This window comes from Eurytemora carolleeae, unplaced genomic scaffold (assembly GCF_000591075.1).
Source record: "Eurytemora carolleeae unplaced genomic scaffold, Eaff_2.0 scaffold83, whole genome shotgun sequence".
In the NCBI taxonomy this organism is placed as follows: Eukaryota; Metazoa; Arthropoda; class Copepoda; order Calanoida; family Temoridae; genus Eurytemora; species Eurytemora carolleeae.
This window is the reverse complement of record NW_019396027.1, coordinates 364,309-374,527: the sequence shown is the minus strand read 5'-3', so window position 1 is coordinate 374,527 and position 10,219 is coordinate 364,309. Positions and strand designations below refer to the sequence as shown.

The 10,219-nt window shown below is 31.8% G+C and overlaps 1 protein-coding gene across 2 annotated transcripts in view; it reads right to left on the bottom strand.

The window, feature by feature from the left end:
* The window catches only part of LOC111716476 (atrial natriuretic peptide receptor 1), a 30,470-nt gene that overhangs the window by 995 nt on the left and 19,256 nt on the right, over window positions 1–10,219 (bottom strand). Inside the window, exons 30-38 of one of the 2 annotated variants that reach the window (XM_023491973.1) lie at window positions 8,937–9,001; window positions 7,352–7,495; window positions 7,170–7,255; window positions 6,080–6,186; window positions 3,664–3,755; window positions 2,876–2,955; window positions 2,281–2,398; window positions 1,720–1,827; window positions 553–593 (exon numbers count right to left, since the gene is read on the bottom strand). In XM_023491973.1, coding sequence (XP_023347741.1) covers window positions 553–593; window positions 1,720–1,827; window positions 2,281–2,398; window positions 2,876–2,955; window positions 3,664–3,755; window positions 6,080–6,186; window positions 7,170–7,255; window positions 7,352–7,495; window positions 8,937–9,001 — 841 coding nt within the window. The remainder of the gene's footprint in view (window positions 1–552; window positions 594–1,719; window positions 1,828–2,280; window positions 2,399–2,875; window positions 2,956–3,663; window positions 3,756–6,079; window positions 6,187–7,169; window positions 7,256–7,351; window positions 7,496–8,936; window positions 9,002–10,219) is intronic. The other variant, XM_023492044.1, reaches the window with a different exon arrangement.

Sequence of the window (10,219 nt, the reverse complement as noted above, 5' to 3'; positions counted from 1 at the left end):
CCCCCCCCCCCTACAGAATCCTTATTTACGCCCCTGAGGACAATTCATAGATAGGACCGTTCATAAATAGGACATTTTAAAATAAAAATTTCATTTTACGACCAATACTTTAATTTAATTGTAATTTAACTGGGTCAATACAGAAAGTAAAGATTTTTGAGTACGACATGACTGGGCGAGAAAAGACCAATATGTCCCTAAATGGTCGAATATAGAAAAATAATTTGGACACATTTGGACATTATAGTTGTTGATGTATACATGTATGTATAAGTACCTCTTTAAACATTTGTCTGCGCAAAATGATCATAAACTTATCAGTATGTTTCTCTTTAGAAATTTATTATTTTCAATTGCGGGAATTTATGTAATAGCAAAGAAGAAGGAAGGAATTAAGAGAAATAATATCTCTTTAATACTAAAAAAGGACGGTTTCTTCCAAAAAATTTAAGAACTTTTAAACAGAAATAAAAATATAAGACTTGCACTTCTTTAGTATCTACCCCTAGCACATACTTATCGAACATTATGAATCAAAAGTTGTATGATTACCTGGCTCCTTTGGTATGCTAAATTTTGTCGGATTTTCCTCTCTTCAAAAATAATTAATTTAAAAAAATTTAACTAACTGAGTCTAATGAAAAAATGTACATCTGAAGTGTAAAGTTTTATCTTTAATGCACCTATACCACTTATCCCTTCTATGATACTTAGGGCCTACTTACACGTGGTTCTGGTTTGACCGATAAACTGTATGTCGGATACACTCTAATTTAAAGAAAAGTTAGTGTATCCGACATACTGTAGTCTGGATGCACAATTTTTGTAGGTCGGTTGGAAACTTTGTGTAGGTCGGATGTAGGTAGACTTAGGCTAACGAGGGATGGAGTGAAAACCAACTCAATTTGTAAATACCAACAGCCGAATGTGTTTTGAGGTATGTGTGGCCCTCAATTTGTAATCACCATGCCATCTCAATTTGAAAAATCTTTTTTTTGTTTAAAATGACAAATAAATGTTTTTCATTACAGTGTTATGGAAATTGATCGGGGTTTCTTGTCATGTCAGTGTCATGGCTACCCAAAAAGGCTTAATGCGATAAAAAAACGCTTTTGATCGCCACTAATCTTACTTCTGTCTGTTGCGTCTATAAGGAGAAAATTGTTAAAGACGTCTCATTCCGAATAACGTAGCGCTCATACAAATTGAGAAAATTGTAACATACTTTCTTAGACCATAAAAAATCAATTTAATTTCAAACAAATCATTCAGATATTACAACCTATAGTCATCGATTATATTTCGCCACATTCGTATATAGTTTATATTTTATAATATTTTTTAATTAATTTGTTTATTTCTCTCGTCGCTTGCGCAACTATCTAAGAATGCCGCACACCACTCACAATTTTCGAAATCCGTTGAAAACGTTTTCTAAAAAAAATAAAATATTATAAAATATAAACTATATACAAATGTGGCGAAAGATAAGCGATGACTATAGGTTGTAATATCTAAATGATTTGTTTGAAATTAAATTGATTTTTTACGGTCTAAGTTGTATGTTGCAATTTTCTCAATGTGTATATATAGATTTATTATAATATACCTAAGTTATTCGGTATGAGATATACTTTAAGTGAGAAAATATTCAATAACTAAATGCGCTTCAGCAACATTAAAAAGTCTTATCAATTCTTTTATAATTAATTATAATCCCTGATTAGCCAGTAAGTTTTCATTTTCCCCTTTCCCTTGATCTCCATTTCTCCACGTGGATCAAGAATGAAGTTTCCTCTTGTTTCAAGGAGTTCTTTTGTTCTTTCACTATGTTTTAAAGTGGATTTTTTAATGTATTGTTCCAATAGTTGGGTGCAAAGCTGTATTTGGATGTTTTTTAATTAAACCTTAATTATTTCTATAATTTAGTATTTTTTATTTATTAAAACAACTATACATGAAAAATACAAAAAGACGTAGCCAAATTCGAAATATAACTCTAGTAAAATCGCTATCTGCGATAGGTAAACTAAAAACCCATAAACCCCATTTTTTTCTTTTCATCCGTTTTTTATACTTATCCGGCGTTGTCAATCAAATGTGCAGTTAAAAAACTTGTGCATTCTTAAAGACAAATTCATATTTTTTTATAGACTTCCGCACATTATAGTGGCCATACTAATTTTTTCTAAACAAATGAAACATGTCAATTAAAATCTAAATAGTATTTTATAAATCAAAAAATTATTTGAAAAAGAAATATTGCTTATTTTCACGGACCTGACATGTATTTTTAAAGGAAGTCCATTGGATTCCATTCTAGAAGCTGTGTTGACTGTGTCTCCGAAAAGGCAATACCGTGGCATTTTGATACCTACAACACCCGCACAGCAAGGACCTGAATTCCAAAAATTATAAGGATAAATAAAAGATAAATTAATGAAATTTAGTCTCAACTCTCAATCTAGACTTAAGGTAAAGAGATCAAATTTATGCAAAATTATTGGTTCGATTTTGGGACCTCATAGCCGCCCAATTTTTTATTAGCACTCAACAATAAAAAAGCATATTTAGTTGGTTTAGGATATTATAAATTCAGACTCAACAGCTTGTCAGAATGATGGTGATTGACAATATTTACGACTTAAAAACATCACACAATTTATTTCAATTTGACCCAATACTTTGTTATTTTTTTCAGTTAGCAGTGCAAACAAATATTTTAATTGTTTTATTGAATCAAATTTTGTTTTTAAAATGTATATAATCATTTTTTTCTCATCATGACATTTTCCCTAATTTATTATTAAATCATTTGGGAGCTTTATTTTGATTTGACTACTAAAAATGCAGTAATATGGTGTTTAAAAATTACCCGAATGAATACCAACTCTAAGTTTTAGTCTCTCTTCAGGCATATGCTTGATTTGAAATTTCCCAACACTCTTAATTATGCTAAAATATTTTTAAACGATATTAACTTAAATTATAGAAATAATACAGAAACAATATTTGGTTTTGTAAATCTGGACTAAAAGATGCCATTTTCTCATGTTTAGGTAAACATCTTGTTAGTAAAAAAGTTTTAAAATCTTATGATGATCAACTCTAATAATTTTGAATTATATTTATAATTTCAAAAGCCCTTAGTGAATTGAATTTCATCACAACACAAGAACTATTCGGATTTATGATTAATATAAAGGGTGTAAATAAAAAATAACACATTTTTAGTTAAAATCATCAAAACAATTAGTCTTAGATATTTTGATATAGCTTCTGTAGAAAGATAATGGGATTGGGTAATAAACGTAAACCGTTATTTTATAAATTTGCAGTGAAATCCAAAAGTAAGGCTAAAAATTGTTTTGTTCATAGTTTGTAACCCTTATAATGTAAAAATGAACACTAAAATAAAAATATTTAAAACTTGTAAACTACTTGCTCTAATTGATTAATTTAATTTGAAACTTGACTTTTTTATTTTTTTTTACACCCTTTGTTTAAATAAAATGATTACTGCATAGATTTTGGGTAAGAATTCATTGTTGAAATTTACTGTAAAAAACTATTTTTTAGTAGTAGAAAAATTTAGTAAGGTCATGTTGAGGTTGAAGCATGTTAGGTTGGACTTCCCTAATACTAGTGATTTTATTTGATTACCTGAGGGACATGCCCGCAATCTCCTGTGCATGATTTTCATGAACTTTAGGTAAACCTGAAACCACCATATAGGCGTCTCCTATGGTTTCCACCTAAATTAATCATTGCCTCATCCTAGTTGCGAATATTTAATCATTGTTAACTTTACTTATTGCTTCATTTTTGAGAGACAGAAATAAAATTGCAATTAGGACTGAATTCAATATCGATCTCTCTCATGTTTACTTCTTCTGTGATAACCAATTAATATAAAACTTTTTTGATCGCAAAGATATATACAGTGAAACCCTTAATAAGGAATACATCGGAAGAATTTATCAAATGTCGTCTTGACGATTTTTCAATGAGTTTTATACTATATTACGTAAATTTCAGTATTTGCGAAAATAAATCAATAGCCATGAATATGCGGGAACAGCGTTAAAGAGTTCCATATAATCATTTAATTAAAAAACTAAATATCTGCAACATTCCATTATCAGAAAGTGAAGAATACGACATTTGATGAATTATTTCGATGTATTCGTTATTAAGGGTTTCACTGTAGATAAGAAAATTTTTGGTTGTGACAATTACAAGTTTCTTTAAAGCTTAATTTTCTAATTCAATCGATAATCTGAAATAAAATGTCAATTTAAATTCTGAACAAAGATTAAAATAATAAATTTTATTTGCTATATTGAAATGTGATTTTACGACGACAATAGTTTTTTTTACTTCTTTATCAATTACTTTTGTAATGAATGTAACATCTACTGTTAAAGAAGTCCGGAAAAATGTCTCATTTAGAAAAATAGATACAGCTTTTCTCATTTTAGACACACCAGATAGTAGTACAAATGTTAGCATTAGATTTTAAATTAAATTTCAGTTGTATACATTTTTGCTAATTCACTTTAAAGGTTTTTCGCAAACCCTTTTTTATATGAATAATTTTAGCTTTAACTGTGCTCTAAAAGTCATTCTCAAATTTTCCAAAAAAAAAATGTTTCTAAGATTTTTTCTTTATTTTGATGGCTCATTATCTTTCATGGGGGGCCCCACACAACATTTGGGCCAAATCAGTACAGCCATTTTGACGTTTATTACAAACACTAGAGCTAGGAACTTTAGAATGGTGGTTATCAAGATTAATGCTTAATCCTCTCTTTTTGCTAATCTCGAGACTAACATAATCTCGCGATTATGTTAGTCTCGAGATTAAATATTTAGATCAACAAATTAAACTCCAGGAACGCCAGATTTGTTCGTTTTTTTTACTGAAAGGGCCTTCACTAAATTTCTCACCCATTTATTTATAAAACATTAGTTAAATTTGGTTAAAAAAGAATCTCAAACGTATTATTGAATATATTTCTTCACCAATTAAAAAATGGCCGACAACATATTCTTTATTTGTTACATTTTGCGAATTTCTCTCATGGGATAGAATTTATTTACAAGGCTGTCATTGGTCAATACAATTTACTAACTATATTCAGGAGCGGATACAGGATTTAAGTGAGGGGGGGGGCAAGATTTTTTAGGAACAAAAAAATGAATAATTAGGAACAAAAAATCATGCTGTAGGCGAACATTTTTTTTTGACTTAAAAGACTCAAAAAGAGTCAAAATTAATGACTAAAGACTAAAAAACTAGATTTTTAAATTTTAGGAACAAAATTAAAGGATTAGAACAGGAATTTAGGAACAATTAAAAGATTGTTCAGGAATTAGGAACAAAAATAAATGATTAGAACAGGAATTTAGGAACAATTAAAAGATTGTTCAGGAATTAGGAACAAAAATAAAGGATTAGGACAGAAATTTAGGAACAATCAACTGATTGTTCAGGAATTAGGATCAAAATTAAAGGATTCGGACAGGGATTTAGGAACAGGAACAATAATAGGAACATTAGCAATTTAAGAACAAAAAGAAATTACTATTTATACTTAAATGCATGAAAATTAGGAACAATATTACAATTTTGATAAATGAGTATTGATTAAGGAACATTACTAGATATGAACAATATTATAACTTAAGTCTAGTTTCTTACAAATTTCTAATTTTAAATTTATCGTTAACAATAACATTTATCAAATTGGGAACATTTTTTGCCTCGAAATCTTAGGGGGGGGCGAATGTCCCCCCGCCCCCCTGTATCCGCCCCTCACTATATTCCTGCCCTCTCATTGGAGAAAACAATGTACGGATATCCAACGAGAGAGAAAAAGAGTGGATTAAGCAATAAAATGAAAAGTTTCTACAGTGGATATTCGGATTAAGTAATCGGGATTAAAGGTTATCCATTCTAAAGTTCCCAGCTCAGGACAGACAGGCAAAGTATAAATATAGATGAACATTTTTTTAATCATTCAATGTTTAAACATCAAAAACTCATACTTATACTAAGAAAGGTCTAATAACAAACCTTGTATACATCAAAATGTTCTATAATAGAATCAAAACATGTATAGAGATCATTAAGGAGATCCACGACTTGAATTGGATCACTTTCAGCTGAAATCTTTGTGAACCCTACAAAAAAACGTGCTGAAGGGACTGCAAGTGTAATTTCAAAGTGACCCTACGTTCAGCTGACGTTTCATGTATACCTCAAAATTCCTGGATATTCTATGGTCGCATCGCATCAAAAGTTCAAATGTAAATATTTATTTTCTGCAACTTCTAGAAAGGAAATATAATTATTTCTTGAATTTAAAACAGTTTGCAAACAAAAGCGTAGATAAATGAAGGACCACTTGAATTTACACCTACTACAGCTTTCATTCTCAATATTTTTTCTTTGAGTAAAGTTATGAAAAATAAAGAAGGTAAGTCGAAAAACGCTGGAAATATGTTTTATAAATAGCTTGCAAAAAATGTCAAGTTTAACTAGCGGGTTTTTGGAAGAACAATAGAAAAGTATAAAACTAAAAAGTTCACAAGAATCACTTGTTCGAAAAAGTGATTTGTTGTTTATTGCGTTGCCACTTGTATGTATATTGTTACAGGCTTCGTGACGTGAACAATAATCAAAGTAGGAGACTCAATTTCTTTTCCATGATCTGAAGGAATTCTACCACTAAGAACATGTTTTGCTGTTATTTTTAGGTGTTGGGTACTTGGCAACTCCTCAAATGTTCAATTTCCCAAGCGGAAATTTCACATGATAGTATAGGTTAGACGAGCTGCAATGGGGGTGGGGGGAGCAAGCGCTGCAGCTAGGATTGGCTAGTGGGTCGAACAGACTCGGTAGGTTGCATCTTGAGAAATTGCACATTTGAGAAGTTGTCATTGGGAAAATACCCTTGGGAAATGTCCACTATGAAAAATTCCTTTGGGAAAGTACATAACATCTTTTTTATTGTTTAGATATTTTTAGATACGAAATTTATATTAAACCCATGGAAATTTAAAGTTTATAATAGTATTATATATAAAAATCTGTTTCTCATTTTTAACATTTATGAACGATTATATAAAAGTTTTACTAAAAATTTTAAGAAGTGGATACTGACCTACAATATCACTGAAGTAAATTGTGACAGATTTAAAATTCTCCGCCATAACTGTTCTCCCTTCAATCAGTGAGTTTGCAACAGATCTAAATGTCATGATTAAAAACTTTCAACCCAACTTGGTAATTTTGATTTATCTGATCTGCAAAATTATTAAAAATATACAAAAAAAAATGTCTTACTGTGGAAGAAGTTGGTAGAGAAGATCTTCACATTTCCTCTTTTCGTCATAATAGTCCTGTGTTCTCTCCTGAACCAATCCTTCAAGATTGTTAGCGTACCTCTCCATCCGGGACATTAGATTATCCATTATATTGTTACTTGTACTGAAAAATTTTGTAGTAAAGGGGTTTTGTTACAGGGTGCCAAGATTATAAATGTTCCCAAAAATACAATAGTATACGTACAAACCATTTCATTCTTGCTCTTTTAAAGACGGACAGTTTTTTTTAAACCTTCAGATTTGACAGTTGCCTAAAGGAGTTACGCGCACTTGCCGCGTGGAATTACAAGAAAGAAAGAGATTAGCATATATTTTAGGGTTAGGCTGTGTTCAGAAATTTTCTGGGCCGAGCGATGTGGCTATATCGGACAAGCAAGGGTGCCGAGCGCTGCGACTATGAACGGCTAGGGGTAGAGCACCGCGGCTAGAACAGGCTAGATCTGTCGTGTAATTCAACGCGGCATGCTTCTGCCTTCAGATTTACACTTTTGTTCAAACCAAATAGATTGTCAAGTACAATAGATGGCAACAGAAAAATGTACCAATCATGCACGATGCGCAAGTGTCAAATGTATAAAGAAAGACGACATTCTGTCTAAATAGCTGATAGATTGGTGATGTTATTTTGGTCCTATAGCATTTTCCGTCCCACATTATTTCCGTCCTAGGATACTTCGGACCTACTGCAACATCGGACTTGCGCAGCTGTAGGTCGGATGAACATTCTATTTTGTTAATCCGCCCTACAAAAATTATGCATCTGACCTACACAAGTTGTGTGCCAGTGCATCCGACCTACAGTTAAGTTGTGCAGCATCCGACCTAAAACAAAAGTCGTCTGACCTACTGTATAATGTTGTGCATCCGCGCATATACTAAGGTTGTTCATCTCACCTACACCTACAAATGCAGTGCATCTGAAGGTCTGCATCCACCCTACAGTTAAGTGTGCAACCGACCTACAGTAGGTTGATACACTAACTTTTTTCAATTGAGTGTGTATCCTACATACAGTTCATCGGAATAACAGCTGCAGCTAGAAACTTCTGAAAACCCGGTGCGGGTAGGGCCGAAGTATCGTAGGACGGATGTAACGTTGCTTTTAAAATCAAGATCGTTAACTAACAGTAATTTTTAAAAAATCGGTATAAATGGCGATAAAGAAACAAACGCTCCCGTTCTTCCCTATAAAATTAACGGCTACCTGAAAGTTTTCTGTTTTTAACGGTTGGAACTAACCGTTAACGAAACGACTAGAAAAAGTTGGAACGTGTCCAGCCCTAAATTTGTACTTGATAATCTGTTTGGTTCAAACGAACTACATACATAGACACCAGGGGTATGACATCTTTCTAAAATCATTTATCATCTAAGTAAAATTGTTTTACAAACAAGTAAGAATGACGAATTTGAAAAGCATCTTAAATGGTTTTCAATAGAACTGACTTGAAAACCGCAGAATTTAAGACAATTTACAGAATTAAAAAATATTTCAAAAGTGGGCAAGTTGTGGTCGATAATGATTTTTTATGTAAACACTTTACCTGATTTTATTCAACTTTCTCACATCATTTCTTATTGTACTAATATCTGGTCTCTGATCGGGTTCCTTGATTTATATAAGTTCAAAAAAGGCTTTGAGTCGGATTATTGAATGATTCTAAAGATGATTTTTATATCCCTTTCTCTCTCTTATTCTAACTTGACAATAATACGTTCATCCTTTCCAAAATGTCGTCTTCATTCCTATTTAATATTTTCATCCACTAAATCACTTATTCTCTTATAGTTTTACACACACGTATTTTATCCTATCGTTATCTTTATACTAAACTTCAATATTTTGCTCATTCTCTTTCAATACAGTGGTTCTCAAAAAACATCTATTCCTTTGCCCAATCTTTCCAATCACTCTAACTACCAATATAACAACCCTTATTTTCATCCTAGCTCTCATTGATTCCTAATCCCAAATCTTCCAATCCCAAATTTCTCAACAGCTGATTTCCATCCCAATCCCAACTTCCTCTTTAGTTGATATCCTTTCCAATTCCCAACCTTTTCTACCTACTTCCAATTGGTTCTATCTCATTCATAAACCTTATTCCCAAACCAAGCCTAATCCCAATATCTTGAACATTAGTTGATAATCGTTTGGGATCCCAATAGTTTGGATTTTGTGTAAAAGTTACGACACTATAAACTTTTTATATCATGCCTTATTTATGACAAATGACAATGGACAAGAAAATATGAATTTTAGAAGTATTAGAAAGAAATAAGCCTGTGCAAAAAACCAGCCTGTGTGAATATTTTGCGCAGTATTATGCTGCCTAGCTAAAGGGGTGTTTAGATCCCTCGAAACAAAAGTTATTAATATGTTTTCATGTTTTCACTTTTATATCTTTGTTAAGCCTAAAAGTGTTTATATTGTCAAATATTACTATCTTTAAATTTGCCCTGCATTTGGCAATCTGCAAAAAGCAGGCTAGACACAGTCGCTATAGAACCAGTAAAGAGAAAGGATTCAAGATGTAACTCCTACAAAGAAGAAAAGAACTGTTCGACCCGCGTACCACCCTCGCGGTCAAAGCGAGTGCAAAGAACCCTATATTCTTTTTGTGACCAGATCTGATCAATATATACTTCTTTAATTTGCAACCACATCGATTCTTAGAGAGAGAGAGAACATCATATTGCTGGTTAAAGATTAAGAAGTCTTTTATATATATCTGGTTATATATTTTCTACCATCTCAAGCTACCCTCCCCAACTCAACTTCCCAAAATACTTCCTCGCCAATCATTCATATATATATCTTTCTCTT